This window comes from Hermetia illucens, chromosome 1 (genome assembly GCF_905115235.1).
Source record: "Hermetia illucens chromosome 1, iHerIll2.2.curated.20191125, whole genome shotgun sequence".
NCBI classification, from domain to species: domain Eukaryota; kingdom Metazoa; phylum Arthropoda; class Insecta; order Diptera; family Stratiomyidae; genus Hermetia; species Hermetia illucens.
Window position 1 is genome coordinate 114,721,130 of NC_051849.1, and position 16,360 is coordinate 114,737,489.

At 43.8% G+C, this 16,360-nt stretch overlaps 1 protein-coding gene across 2 annotated transcripts in view; it reads left to right on the forward strand.

Annotated features, from left to right (window-relative positions):
* Positions 1-14,630: 14,630 nt before the first annotated feature.
* LOC119647096 (E3 ubiquitin-protein ligase MARCHF2-like) overlaps positions 14,631-16,360 on the forward strand; it is a 56,989-nt gene continuing 55,259 nt past the window's right edge. For both annotated transcript variants that reach the window (XM_038047866.1, XM_038047867.1), the window contains exons 1-2: positions 14,631-14,796; positions 14,859-15,162. In XM_038047866.1, the coding sequence (XP_037903794.1) occupies positions 14,778-14,796; positions 14,859-15,162 (323 nt within the window). In that variant the 5' untranslated portion in view covers positions 14,631-14,777. The remainder of the gene's footprint in view (positions 14,797-14,858; positions 15,163-16,360) is intronic.

Consider the following 16,360-nt stretch of genomic DNA (forward strand, 5'->3'; position numbering starts at 1 on the left):
AACATGTTCTCAAGATCTACGTATATAAGTCTAAGTGTTACTTAACTATATCTTAGGAGTATAATATTGAGCTTCAACAAGTGGTATCTTTCGAGATATACCGAACGCATGATACAAAATAGTTATATAGGGACAAGGCTGTCGAGAAGGGGGTGGAAAGGGAGTTTCCTCTGGGCGCTACTTGTATTTCCGAATATGCTGTGAAAAGTGTACGAGTAGCTCCCTTCGTTATTGTAATTGAATGCTGTTTTATTGGGATCGATTTTCAACTTTAATCAGGCCAGTCGTGAATGCTCAGCTTGACGCCGTGGGTCTTGCTCTTCGCGAATTGCAACACTCCGGAGAGTAGATGCATTTTTTTGAAGACTTGTATTTCGAAAACTATGTTGCTGTAATGTTTCGACAGTTGTTGAAGCGAAAACTCACACCAGGAGGTTGTAAAGCTGTGCATTTTCTTTTCTGATGTTTGGTAGCTCTTAAAATGAAAGTTTTAGTCATGTCATATTTTCCGCGTGGTGTTCATGGCTCATATATTTCAGCACCTCCTCAAATAGAGGCCCTGATTCGTTCTGTTGCCAGACTCTGGTTTCATTCTTCAGATATTTCACTCTACTTGACTGACAGTTGCCAAGCATGTCTGGTTGATCTTCCAATATTCATTTTTTCGACGGAAATGTATATAAGTAGATCCAATATTGTGTCACCTAGTGGTAAGTTACGACAAAGTCGATATCTATAAAATATTTTGCACTAAAAGCCAACCAGTTTCCATGGCGAACGGTTTCAGAGCTTATACATCTTAAGCTGGTATATGTATACACCGATCTCTCTGCTGTCACACCCTATTTACTCCGAAAAAGTGGAAACTATTGTCACGAAATTTGGTTTGGAACATAGAGGCTATGAGCCCCTTTACAGACAATGAGCGAACTGATTTTATCTTGAGTTTAAGGGCGGGTCTCGACATGCATGTTAAAGAGGATTGTAAAATTTCTTTAGTAGAATCTGGTCATGTGGGAGTATCTAATGATAACATATCAACAACAAAGGATGCTAAGCTCAAAAATGTACGCACCGTGAAGTGTAACAGGTCTCGTTACTAGAACATGTCCTACCGAAAAATTTTAAAAAAGTCGCCATAATGCATCTATACGAATTTAGATTTCCAAATGCACCCCGTTCCCATATCTGTGCAAATAAAGTTAATAAATGCTTGTTACCTATATTTTGGACAATTTATTTGAAGACACCCTTACATCCATTCTAGATATACAAAATTTGGCGTCAATTGAAGAGACAATATAAGAAATAACTCTGTTTGTACGCAATCCATCTAGGAGGGCAACGAGATGCGGGAAATTATAGCAGACTCCAATTTCGCTCTATACGAAATTTCGAAATCACTGGTTGATGAATACCAAAAACTAGGAAGCACGAACGCAAACCTGCTGTTAAAAATCCCAAAGAAGTCATCAATAGACTACATAATGTACCACCACTATCAAAAGGCGATCGCTTAGTATTCTAGGACGTGAAGGCTCGGTTTCCGAATACACGCGTAAGAGAAGTCCTGCCAATATCCGAGGGATGGCTCCTACAGTTTAGTAATTTTATGGAGTAGAAAATGACAGCCAGCCAATACATAAGATTGACGGGTGTGTGTCTGAATGAAAATGCAATACACCCGAAAATGACATTTACTCAAGAGATGGAAGAAAATGGCAAATTGCCACTTTTAGATCTAATTGTTATGCGCTCCAATCAATAGTTCTCTTTCGACATCTACCGAAAACCGGCGAGCAGCCCTAGTATCTTGTTTTATAATTACTGACAAAACAAGACTCTCTCACTCGCCAGGAAACCTTTCATCATCATCATCATCAACGGCGCAACAACCGGTATCCGGTCTAGGCCTGCCTTAATAAGGAACTCCAGACATCCCGGTTTTGCGCCGAGGTCCACCAATTCGATATCCCTAAAAGCTGTCTGGCGTCCTGACCCACGCCATCGCTCCATCTTAGGCAGGGTCTGCCTCGTCTTCTTTTTCTACCATAGATATTGCCCTTATAGACTTTCCGGGTGGGATCATCTTCATCCATACGGATTAAGTGACCCGCCCACCGTAACCTATTGAGCCCGATTTTATCCACAACCGGACGGTCATGGTATCGCTCATAGATTTCGTCATTGTGTAGGCTACGGAATCGTCCATCCTCATGTAGGGGGCCAAAAATTCTTCGGATGATTCTTCTCTCGAACACGGCCAAGAGTTCGCAATTTTTCTTGCTAAGAACCGAAGTTTCCGAGGAATACATGAGGACCGGCAAGATCATAATCTTGTACAGTAAGAGCTTTGACCCTATGGTGAGACGTTTCGAGCGGAACAGTCTTTGTAAGCTGAAATAGGCTCTATTGGCTGACAACAACCGTGCGCGGATTTCATCATCGTAGTTGTTATCGGTTGTGATTTTCGACCCTAGATAGGAGAAATTGTCAACGGTCTCAAAGTTGTATTTCCCTATCTTTATTCTTCTTCGTGTTTGTGTTTGACCAGTGCGGTTTGATGTTGTTGGTTGATTCGGCTTCTGTGCTGACATTGCCACCATATATTTTGTCTTGCCTTCATTGATGTGCAGCCCAAGATCTCGCGCCGCCTGCTCGATCTGGATGAAGGCAGTTTGTACGTCTCGGGTGGTTCTTCCCATGATGTCGATATCGTCAGCATAGGCCAGCAGTTGGGTGGACTTAAAGAGGATCGTACCTCTTGCATTCACCTCAGCATCACGGATCACTTTCTCGAGGGCCAAGTTAAAGAGGACGCATGATAGCACATCCCCTTGTCGCAGACCGTTGTTGATGTCGAATGGTCTTGAGAGTGATCCTGCTGCTTTTATCTAGCCTCGCACATTGGTCAGGGTCAGCCTAGTCAGTCTTATTAATTTCGTCGGGATCCCGAATTCTCTCATGGCCGTGTACAGCTTTACCCTGGCTATGCTATCATAGGCGACTTTAAAGTTGATGAACAGATGGTGCAACTGTTGTCCATATTCCAACAGTTTTTCCATCGCCTGCCGCAGAGAGAAAATCTGATCTGTTGCTGATTTGCCAGGAGTTAAGCCTCTTTGGTATGGGCCAATGATGTTCTGGGCATATGGGGCTATCCGGCCTAGCAAGATAGTGGAGAATATCTTATAGATGGTACTCAGCAACGTGATACCTCTATATTTGCTGCACTGTGTGATATCTCCCTTTTTATGTATGAGACAGATTATGCCTCGTTGTGAATCGTCAGGCATTGATACGCTGTCCCATACCTTGAGCACAAGTTGATGAACCACTTGGTGTAACTCGTCGCCTCCATATTTAACCAATTCGGCTGTAATTCCATCGGCTCCTGGCGACTTATGATTTTTAAGCCGATGAATTGCACGGACTGTTTCTACTAAACTTGGTGGTGGCAGTATTTGTCCGTCGTCTTCAGTTGGCGGGACCTCCAACTCGCCGATGTTCTGGTTGTTCAGTAGCGCATCAAAGTACTCAACCCATCGCTCTAATATGCCCATTCTGTCGGAAATCAGATTTCCCTCTTTGTCTCGGCAGGATGAGCATCGAGGTGTATAAGGCTTCATCCTGCTGACTTGTTGGTAAAACTTCCGCGCCTGGTGCGGTTGCTCCCTGTACTTTTCTAGTTCACAGACTTGATGGTTCTCCCAGGCTTCCTTTTTCCGTCTGTGAAGTCGCTTCTCCGCTCGACCGAGTTCGTGATAAGTCTCTTCGCGTGCCCGTGTTCTTTGAGAATGTAACATTACTCGGTATGCGGCATTCTTCCGTTCCGTTGCTAGCTTACATTCATCGTCAAACCAGCCGTTCCGACTCCTTTTGCGGCTGGGGCCAAGTATATTTGTGGCCGTATCCATGAAAACGTTCTTCAGGTGGTTGTGAAGATCATTTGTTCATGCTTCATCTCCAGGTCCTCTGTTGACTGCAATTATTACGGCATCGATTTCCCTCTTATAGGTGCCGCGGAGGGCTGTGTTGTGGATGGCTTCAGTGTTCACTCTTACCTGATTGTCAGAGGGGATTCTAGGTGGTATTGTTATTCGAGCTCGGAGCACCATGCCAACGAGATAGTGATCCGAGTCTCTATTAGCCCCCCTATATGTTCTGACATTCATCAAGGCTGAGAGGTGGCCGCGTTCGATCAACACGTGGTCAATTTTGTTGAAAGTGGTCCCGTCTGGAGAGGCCCACGTATGTTTGTGGACCGCTTTCCGCGTAAACCAGGTACTTCCAACAACCATTTCGTGGGACCCTGCTAATTGAATAGTCCGCAGTCCGTTATCATTTGTTTTTTCGTGTAAGCTATGGGAGCCAACGTATCGCCTGAATACGGGCTCCTTCCCTACTTGGCTGTTAAAATCCCCAAGTATGATTTTGATATCATATCTGGGACAGGCTTCGAGGGTTCGTTCTACTGCCTCGTAGAAGGTATCCTTCTCCGACTCTGCAGTCTCCTTTGTAGGGGCGTGAACGTTTATGAGGCTTATATTTCTAAACTTGCCTCGCAAGCGCATAGTGCATAGCCGTTCGCTTATGTCTTCAGAGCCGATAACAGCAGGTTTCATTTTTTGGCTGACTAAGAAACCTACTCTGAGCACATGGTTTACTGGATGACCGCTATAATATATGGTGTAGTGGCTCTTCTCCAGGAAACCCATCCCTGTCCATCGCATCTCTTGCAACGCTGTTATATCAGCCCTATATTTGGACAGGGTATCGGCTAGCTGCTTATCAGCTTCATCTCTGTACAGGGAGCGCACGTTCCATGAGAAAATGCGCAAATCGTTGTTCCTTTGTCGTTGCCGGGTCCGTCGTTTTAAAATCCGTCCTATCCGAGGCTTCTGTTGTGGCTTCGTAACAAGTTGTTTTCCGTGTAGGGTTGTCAGCCCTACCCAACCCCCAACCTGGAGGACCAGTTGGTACAATTTGTCCCGTTTTTAAGTGCGGGAGACTCGCCTTCATCCTTCTCCGTCTGCAGCTTTTCGTCAGGAAAGAGCTCCCAGCGGTCACCACGTGGAGGTGGAGATAGGGTTTGGTAGTAGAGCTGTTGGTGTTGGTTCAACAGGCATTTCCCAGGTTTTATGCTCCATCGTGGGTACCAATCCACGTTTCGCCCCGGGACCTATACTACCCTTTGACCACCCTTCGCCAGGAGAAAAAGTGCATCATGGATACGGTCAATAAAAACGGTTATGATAGCAAGATGATAGAATCTATGATAAAAACTACTAAGTATAATACTCGCAACAAAAGCACAAAGGTATAATTTACTCCCCTTTGACACAAAAACTGAAACGAATTATCAAAAAAATATATTCTTGTCACTGGATCTAGCAGAACATTCCAACTCAAAACAAACCGGTCATATGAAAAAGATCCAAAACAAATATCAGAAATGAGCGGAATATACATCGGTATCTTACTTTGTAGGCCCAAAAGTTGACGTCGGACAAAGTAAAAGATTGGTGACCACAACGCGACGGCGGTCAAAAGGTAATATAGGTCTCAGTGCGAAACGTGGTTTGCTACCTACGTTAGAGCATAAAACCTGTAAAACACCTGCTGATCAGCCCTACTACCAAACCCTATCTCCACTTCGACGTAACGGTCGCTACGAGGTTTTTCTTCATGAAAAACTGCCGACAGCGAAGGATAAGGGCGAGTCTCCCGCGCCTAAAAACGATACAAATTATACCAACTGGTTCTCCAGGTTGAGGGTTGGGTAAGGATGACAATCATATAAAAGGAGCTTCAAACTGGGTTAACAACACAATGACCAACCCGGCAACAAAAGCGGAATAACGATCTGAGCATTTTCTCAAGGAACGTGCGCTCCATGTACAAACCGAATGATGCTTTGCAACTAGCCGATACACTGTCCCAATATAAGATTAATGTAATAGCGTCGCAAGAGATGCGTTGAACAGGGAGTGGTTTCCTGGAGAAGAGCCACTACACCACATAATGTAGCGGTAATGAAGTAAACTATGAAACAATGTGCTCGGAGAAGGTGTCCTAGTCAAATAAAAAATGAAACCTGTTTTTATCGGCGCCCTGAGGCGCTCAACGCTCGAATTACAATGCGGCCTACAATCCCCTTTGACAATTAGGTGAAAGTTAACACTGAATCCATCAACAACATAGCCCTCCGTAACACCTATGAAAGGGAAATGGATGCTGCAATAACAGCAGTTAACAGATGAACTGGAGATGAGGCAACGTCAAATGATGTTCACAATCATCTGAGGAGCGTTATCATTGGCACGGGCACAAACATACTTGGCACCTGCCTGCTCGACGAAAAATGTAAGCTAGCAATCGAACGGAAGAAACCTGCATACCGGGGGCAATGTTGCACTCTCAAAGAACGCGCAGTTTGATGAACTAACGAACAAACAGAACATCAGCGAAGACGACGGACAAATGCTGCTTCCAGCAAGTATGGAAGAAAGAGTCCGGGCAATTCTTCGGCTTAAATCCGTAAGTCGCTAGGAGCCAATGAAATTACAGCGGAATTAATTAAATATGGAACCGAAGAGTTACACCAAACGGGCCATCAATTGATGTTCAAGGTGTGGGACAGCGAATCAATGCCCGACAACCAGCAACGAGGCATTACCTGTCCCATATATAAAAAGGGGGATATCATGCAATGCAGCAATTATCGAGGTATCACATTGTTAAGTACCATCTAGACGATATTTTGCGCTATCTTGCTAGGTCGGATAATTCCATACGCCCTGAACATTATTTTCCCATACCAAACAGGCTGCACTCCAGTCAAATGAGCAACTGATGAGATTTTCTCGCTGCGGCAACCCATGAAAGACTGCTGTATTACGGACATCAGCTGCACCATGTTTTCATCGAATTTAACGCCACCTATGATAGCATAGCCAGAAAGTGAGAGAAAGTGGAGAAAGTGATTCACGATGTAAATGCAACAGACAAAATCCTCTTGAAGTCCACCCAACTACTGACATTATTGACATTATGAGAATAATAACTCGAGATGCACATTCTACCTTCAATCAAATGGAGGCAGGCGGCTATCGGCGCGAGATCTTAGGCTGCACCTTAATGAAGGGAAGACGAAGTAGACTGGTGGCAACGTCAGCACCAAAACCCAAAGAATCAAGAAGATCCTAATCGCACTAGTCAAACGAGAACTATAAACTTTGAGACTGTTGAAAATTTCTCTTATCTAAGGTCGAAAATCACAACCGATAACAGCTATGACGATCTTGACGGTTGTTGGCAACCAACAAAACCTATTTCAGCTTACAAAAATTATCTCGTTCGAAACGTCTCAACATAGTGTCCAAGCTCTTACTGTACAAGACAATGATCCTATCAGTCCTTATGTCTTTCTCTAAGAAAAATTCCGAACTCTTGGCAGCATTCGCCGCAGCCACTATAACGATGAAATCTGTGAGCGATACCATGTTGAGCGATACCGGTTCAGAGACAGTGTGGTACGCAGACGCCCCCCGGAAAGCTCCCCACCTCAGCACTTGCGAGAGACGCTTACGGTATACCTCCTTGCCAAGAACGTCAGCCTGCGCCGTAGAGCAGGACAAACTGTGCTGAATCCATCAGGAGACGTCGCCTGCTAGGCGTAGGACCCCCAATATTTGCCATTAGCCTAGTTAATGCCATAACTCCATCCGATTAGTTAGGAAGACTACTTCGGCTTTTTTCCAGTGCAAGGTTGGAACCATGAGCAGTCATCCATCTGTGCTACCCCCATCTTGATCTCCATCCTCCCCTGACTCTCTAGCGTTTCATAGAGAAGAGAGTTGTTCCTGCTTTTCCTAGAGAGGACTACCTGTTCCAACTCTTTTGTAGAGAAAAGTTAACAGTCCTCTATATTCTCCGCACCGATGTCATCATCTCGTACGGGGTGCGCCGGAAATAGTACCCGTACAATGCCGTCCATCTGCTTGGCCTTAAGAGAACAAAGTTTCCGCAGAGCTCTGATTTTTCGGGCTACCTGTTTGTTGCCGAGTCACCACGGCTCCCGGTTAAGCTCATCGACCAGATCCTGCCGGCAGCGAGTTTTGCTCGTGTTTATTGCTCGGTCGTTATCAGGTTCATAACAGAATGTATGGTTGCTTGCCGAGAAGTCATACAGAATTCACCAGCCCGTCGATCAGGGATACCAGTGACTCCGACGCGAAGGTTACGTTCGGAATGCTATTTCTCACAGCCTGGAAGCCTTAGGTTGGGGTAGATCCAGCATTTAAACCTACCAGTCCTGTTTTCGCCGCCATTTCGAGAATCCGTTTCCCTCTGGAATCTACGATCAACTCGAATGCACGGAGTAAAGCGGAAATATTCAAATACCGTCGATCAACTCGAATGCGTATGTATGGATATGTATGAATCAATATGCAGTAATAGGCAATGCTTGTTTTTAGGATGAGCATAGTATTTATGCTGTTGATTTGTACAGAAGTATATCTTGGAAGTGTCCGGATAGCTGAGTGGTTAGAGCGCAAGGCTGTCGTACGGAAGGTCACGGTTCAAATCTCACTGGTGGCAGTGCGATTTGTATCGTGATTTTAAGTCGGATACCAGTCGACTCAGCTGTGAATGGGTACCTTGATTCAAATCAGGGTAATAATCTCGGGCGAGCGTAATGTTGACCACTATTGCCTCCTACAGTGTTCTGTAGTGTACCGTTACGGTCTTGAATGAAGTGCTCTAACACACTTCAAGGCCCTGATCCAACATGGATTGTTGCGCCAACGATTATTATTATTATTATTATATCTTGGAATTTATCAATATATTAAGGAATATTTTATTTCCTTAGCTCGACGACTGAGTAAAGAAATTGGATATTTTTCTGTTCTTTCTAACTTTGATACGATCGTATGTTTTTTGCTAGAACGTGTAATGAACGTAATATTAATTTCGCCTATGCCAGGAATATATGTATGTATGTGGGTGCCATAGATTTTCGGCTGCACTTGTATGACTGATCTTACACAGTTAGTTTTTCATCTGCCCTGAGACAATCCATCAACAAGTCGAAATACCGGAAGCTGGTGCTTCGGGTATAAAGGTTTTGTGTTTAGCTTATGTGAGAAATTTTCTACGCACATTCCTCCGTTCGTATATATGTATATATTGCAGACGTAGATATATGAATTGATCGAACACCTATTTCCCATTTACTTCGCCCAAAAAAAACATATGCAGTATGTATATTGAATATCGCTATCTGAATTAGCATATACATATCAATACACATGTGTCTGTCTCAAGTAATTAATATTAATATATAAATGATTAAAAAGCTAAAACGAAATGTTTTCCTGCGATCCTCCATTGCATATGAGCTCACTTCGTTGTGGTATTGACGAATTGATATGTTATGATGACATAATATACGTTTTGGAATGCAAGAAATTCACAAAAAATGTAAAAGTTTTACCTTCTACAACTTTTTTAATACTGGTTGGATTTCCTTCTCAAAGTTATGGTTTATATTATCCTTATACTGCTAAATTTTCGACTTCTAGAATGCATTTAAGCATGATTTCCTAACCAAGTGCAGAGGCGAGGAGCTTTGCGAGTGGCGATGGTGATCGCGGGGGTGATCCCCGTCGCCCTCCTTGCCAAGCAGCGCAAAGTTATCTACCGCCGTAAGGGCGACAACTTGAACGTCAACGCACCCTTACCGAGTGGCAACTTTCTTGGCAAAATGAGCTAAGGGGCAGATGGACTGCGCGGCTCATCGACAAATTAGGCCCGTGGTTGAACAAAAGGCACGGTGAGATTGATTACTTCCTTACCCAACTTCTAAGTGGGCATGGAGGTTTTCAGTCTTACCTGCACAGGATTGTGAGTTCTGCAATGGAGTGGCGGATGACGCGGAACACACCTTTTTCTTTTGCGAGAGGTGGGACACCAACAGCTCTATTACCAAACCCTATCTCCACCTCCACGTGGTGATCGCTGGCAGCTCTTTCGTAACGAAAAGCTGCAGACGGAGAAGGATGAAGGCTAGCCTCCCGCGCCTAAAAACGGGACAAACTGTACCAACTGGTCCTCCAGGTTGGGGGTTGGGTAGGGCTGACAACCCTACACGGAAAAACCGATGTTACGGAGTCACGAAAAGGAGCCTCGGACAGGATAGAATTTACAACGACGCACCCGGTAACGATAACGGACTAACGATTTGAGCATTTTCACATGAAACGTGCGCTCCCTGTACAGAGATAAAGCTGATGAGCAGCTAGCCGATACCCTGTCCCAATATAAGGCTTATATAACAGCGTTCCAAGAGATACGATGGATAGGGACCGGTTTCCCGGAGAAGAGCCGCTACACCATATATTATAGCGGTCATCCAGTAAACCATGTGCTCGGAGTAGGTTTCTTAGTCAGCCAAAAAATGAAACCTGCTGTTATTGGCTTTGAAAACATAAGCAAACGGCTATGCACTTTGCGCTTGCGAGGCGAGTTTAGAAATATAAGCCTCATTAACGTTCACGCCCCTACAGAGGAGACTGCAGAGTCGGAGAAGTATACCTTCTACGAGGCAGTAGAACGAACCCTCGAAGCCTGTCCCAGATATGATATCAAAATCATACTTGGCGATTTTAACAGCCAAGGTAGGGAAGGAGCCCGTATTCAGGCGATACGTTGGCTCCCATAGCTTACACGAAAAAACAAATGATAACGCGCTGGGGATTATTCAATTAGCAGGGTCACACGAAATGGTAGTTGGAAGTATCTGGTTTAGCGCGGAAAGCGGTCCACAAACATACGTGGGCCTCTCGCAGACGGGACCACTTTCAATCAAAATTGACCACGTGTTGATCTGAACGCCTGCCACCTCTCAGCCTTGATGAATGTCAGAACATATAGGGGGCTAATAGAGACTCGGATCACTATCTCGTTGGCATGGTGCTCCTGAGCTCGAATAACGAATACCACCTAGAAGTCCCCTCTGACAGTCAGGTAAGAGTGAACACTGAAGCCATCCACAACACAGCCCTCCGCGGCACCTATAAGAGGGAAATCGATGCCGTAATAATTGCAGTCAACAGAGGACCTGGAGATGAAGCATAAACAAATGATCTTCACAACCACCTGAAGAACGTTATCATGGATACGGCCACAAATATACTTGGCCCCAGCCGCAAAAGGAGTCGGAACGGCTGGTTTGACGATGAATGTAAGCTAGCAACGGAACGGAAGAATGCCGCATACCGAGTAATGTTGCATTCTCAAAGAACGCGGGCACGCGAAGAGACTTATCACGAACTCGGTCGAGCGGAGAAGCGACTTCACAGACGGAAAAAGGAAGCCTGGGAGAACCATCAAGTCTGTGAACTAGAAAAGTACAGGGAGCAACCGCACCAGGCGCGGAAGTTTTACCAACAAGTCAGCAGGATGAAGCCTTATGCACCTCGATGCTCATTCCTGCCGAGACAAAGAGGGAAATCTGATTTCCGACAGAATGGGCATATTAGAGCGACCGGTTGAGTACTTTGATGCGCTACTGAACAACCCGAACATCGGCGAGTTGGAGGCTCCCGCCAACTGAAGACGACGGACAAATACTGCCACCACCAAGTTTAGTAAGAAACAGTCCGTGCAATTCATCGGCTTAAAAATCATAAGTCGCCAGGAGCCGATGGAATTTACAGCCGAATTGGTTAAATATGGAGGCGACGAGTTACACCAAGTGGTTCATCAACTTGTACTCAAGGTATGGGACAGCGAATCAATGCCTGACGATTGGCAACGAGGTATTATCAGTACTCATACATAAAAAGGGAGATATCACACAGTGCAGCAAATATAGAGGTATCACATTGCTGAGTACCATCTATAAGATATTCTCCACTATCTTGCTAGGCCCGATAGCCCCATACTGCCCAGAACATCATTGGCCCATACCAAGAGGCTTCACTCCTGGCAAATCAGCAACAGATCAGATTTTCTCTCTGCGGCAAGGCGATGGAAAAACTGTTGGAATATGGGCAACAGTTGCACCATCTATTCGTAGATTTTAAAGTCGCCTATGATAGCATAGCCAGGGTAAAACTGTACATGGTCATGAGAGAAGTTGGTATCCCGACGAAATTAATAAGACTGACTAGGCTAACCCTGACCAATGTGCGAGGCCAGATAAAAGCAGCAGTATCACTCTCGAGACCTTTCGACATCAACGACGGTCTACGACAAGGGGATGTGCTATCATGCGTCCTCTTTAACCTGGCCCTCGAGAAAGTGATCCGTGACGCTGAGGTAAATGCAAGAGGTACGATCTTCTTCAAGTCCACCCAACTACTGGCCTATGCTGACGATATCGACATCATGGGAAGAACCACCCGAGACGTACAAACTGCCTTCATCCAGATCGAGCAGGCGGCGCGAGATCTTGGGCTGCACAGCAATGAAGGCAAGACAAAATATATGGTGGCAACGTCAGCGCCGAAGACGAATTAACCAACAACATCAAACTGCACTGGTCAAACACGAAGAAGAATAAAGATAGGAGAATACAACTTTGAGGACCGCTGACAATTTCTCCTGGCTAGGGTCGAAAATCACAACCGATAGCAGCTACGATGATGAAATGCGCGCACGGTTTTTGTCAGCCAAAAGAGCCTATTTCAGCTTACAAAGACTGTTCCGCTCGAAATGTCTCACCATAGGTTCAAAGCTCTTACTGTACAAGACTATGATCTTGCCAGTCCTCATGTATTCCTCGGAAACTTGGGTTCTTAGCAAGAAAAATTGCGAACCCTTGGCTGCGTTCGAGAGAAGAATTTTTGGCACCATACATGGGGATGGACGATTCCGTAGCCTACACAATGACGAAATCTATGAGCGATACCATGACTGTCCGGTTGTGGATAAAATCGGGCTCAATAGGTTACGGTGGGCGGGTCACTTAATCGAGGCCGAGGCAGACCCTGCTTAAGATGGAGCGATGGCGTAGGTCAGGACGCCAGACAGCTTTTAGGGATATCGAATTGGTGGACCTCGGCGCAAAACCGGGATGTCTGGAGTTCCTTATTAAGGCAGGCCAAGACCGGATACCGGTTTTTGCGCCGTTAATGATGATGATGATACCCACCACAAACAGGTCGACTTGATACCGAGAAAGATACCTTCCAGAGACAGCTTGTCGTAAAAACCTGTAACGTACCTGCCGATAAATATTTTGTCATTGGTGCGATGTGAACCATGAGTTCCATGGGAGAAAAGAGTTTGGAGCTTGCAACGGAGATGGCGAGGGTATAAATGATGTCTCGGACACCCACAAACTTATACCTTGCAATACACGATTTATTAAAAGAACGTCTCATCTTCCCACATTTTATACCGGGAACTTGACTAGCTCCCCATAGAATGTCGGTGTTTTTCATACCCACTGACCACAAGGCCATTCCTTATGAGACCGTGGCACCTCAAATCAACCATTGATTACTGACCAGCAAATTAAGTCAGCGATAAAGGGATCGGACGGTAAGGGGTTCCCTGAACTAACAATAATTTTCTTCCTCCCCTCCCCTTCCGTTGGTGAAAGAATTCCGTGACATGAAGGCTCCCAAAGCCAGGAGTGTTGGAAGGCTAACCCGAAGTCATGTTCCAGGCTAGTTCTCTGATGACAAGGAGGTGTTTAGTTGGTAGTCCGCCAGCGTTGTTGCGGGAGTCCAACACTCTGTTCGTAAACGCATTCACCTACACTACTCCCAAAAAAGGGTGATTTCCGGAGGATTCATAGACCGCACATTCTCACCAAATTTCGTGACAGTCGGAATAAATCGAATGTGACAGACAAACAGACGGACACACATCGATTCTAATAAGGTTTTGTTACACAAACAACCTTAAAAATTGGCTGATAAGAAACTGGTGAACTGACGTGTTAAGTAAAAACAAAATGCAAAAAAGGTTTTCAGCGCATTCATTTAAATCTTCTTTTTTTCTTCAGCCTTTGTCCCGTTCACAAGCGCCTGGTCTGGATGCAATCGCATTCATTTAGATATTGAGCGTGATTTAAATAAATCACTTCCAAGTATGTGCATGCTGACTGCCATTCTCAGCTGTTTCCGTACGAGTAGGACAAAATCTCCTTAATATTTTATTAGATCCAGACTGGTAACCTCTACTAAAAACCATTGCAAACAAAAACTTTTCATTCTTAATGAAAATAGATTCTTGATGAAAATAGATGAATAAACGCATATATCTATAAACACTTTTATACATACATATTTACGTAAAAGTATATGCCGCATGGAGTCATAAGGAAATTTGTTGGAACGGGGCTAGTGATTCTTGCTTAATTAAAAACCACTTGTACGTATGGAAGTGATTCTCGGAAAGTGCATTACAGAATACACAGTGGAGAGGGAAATATATTACAAAAATATGTATATACATAATTATAATATCTTCACTAGAATCGGCCATTGTGCAAATGAAGATTATACTTGCTTTCTTTCCATTTTAATAAATTGACAGTGTCACGATATCTGCTACAACCAAAAATATGTTTACTACATAGTCAAATTCTCGTTAGGTGCCGATAGAAGAATGACGAAAGTAGGCAGGTCCTTGGCGTGTCAATGCCAAAAGTGGCTTCGCTTCTCTATCGGTTTTTAACTTCATTCAGCAAATAGTTCGAACATGATTGATTAACAAAATTGCCAGTATCAGTTGCTTTTAAATTAAGGCGTACAATGAAAGATGGTGATAATTGTAAGCTATTCCTTCATGATTTCATTCTTATTTGAACTAATAAATCTACGTGTTGCGAACAGATGAAAATAATATCGGCAATGGATTATCTACGAATACTCACGTAGATGCCAGTATCGTGGGGCTCTATGAAGAGGCATTGTTCGACAATTGTGCTGTGCATTCTGCAGAAAACATTCAGAGTGATTCAAGTGAAAGGAATGAGACCGTTGTACGTGGCCAGAATATTACATCAACCAAGGAAAATGAACTACTCCCGAAGGAAGTTGTTGAAAAGGCTCTTCCCACTTCCAACCAATCGGCGTGCATTCACTCAATACCATCTATATGCTGCCGCATTTGTCAGATAGCAGATGATAGTGAACGGTACGTGTGGATCCAGATTTAATTGATAGACATTTAAGCGTATATATACATATGCCATACCATCACAAAATAGGGTTTGTTGAAGTTTTATTTATCGATATGTAAAATTTTCTTACTGTATATTCCATTTGGAACGATTACCATGGGCTTGAATTGTAATGGCTTTTCTGATTTATAAAATATGCAGGCAGCCAACGTTACAACTAAGCTGCTAATCGAGGAAGAACAATTTCTAACTTATATTGAAACAACAAAAACCACCTCCTGCACAACGCGACTAACGGAACTGAACTTTTCTACTTTACAAATTGTGTAATTTAAGACGCCAAGAATTTCCGCGGGTAGGCAAATGAATAACTGGAGCATAGCGCCTGGCAGATTTCCGTTGCTGGAATTTTCTCAAGAAATTTCTACAGCGTTTGCATTTATTTGTTGTATAATATTTCTTATTTGCTCGGGGTTTGAAATATTGTACATAACTTATCCCTTATGCCGCTGCCAAATTTGGTTCTTCTAGCATGACCTTAAGGGGGCTAAATTTCTAAAATATGCTAATATACTATTATTAATTTTATTTGGATAGATTTCATAACGGGATGTATTTTAAGGCCTAGATTTCGCTAGATACACCGACCGCGATTTTTTTCGGAATTTTTGGTTGTATAGGTTCTGAGAAAGAAATCTGTTACACTTTTCGAGGTCATATTTTGATCCCTCATTCGCATATATTTCACTCGATATCAAATTTGGGACCACTTTCTAAAAGTACTAATCAAACCCTTTCATTTGGCTATAACCTGAGAAATACAAGACCACACGTTCTCATACAAATTTCGTGGCAATTGGTCCAGCCGTTTCCGAATAAATTGAGTATGACAGACAGACAGATAGAGAGACGGACAGACGCATCGAATCGATTCTAAACAAGTTTTGTTTCACACAAACCCTGAATAATGAAATGATTGCCAAATGCAACACGGTGTTAGGTTGCTCTTGCCGTCCAGGAAAACTCGAATCGGATAAGCTGTCTGCTATTTGAGAGAACAATCTTCATTAAGGGAAAAAACTACATCAGACGGTTTTTTTCCACGTATTTTTGGAGGATTTTTTTACTTAGAAAAATTAATTGGAATTCGATTAAGCGAATAATAGCAAAGTAACCGGACATTAGTGCGCTGAAGGTCATAACTGGAGTTCT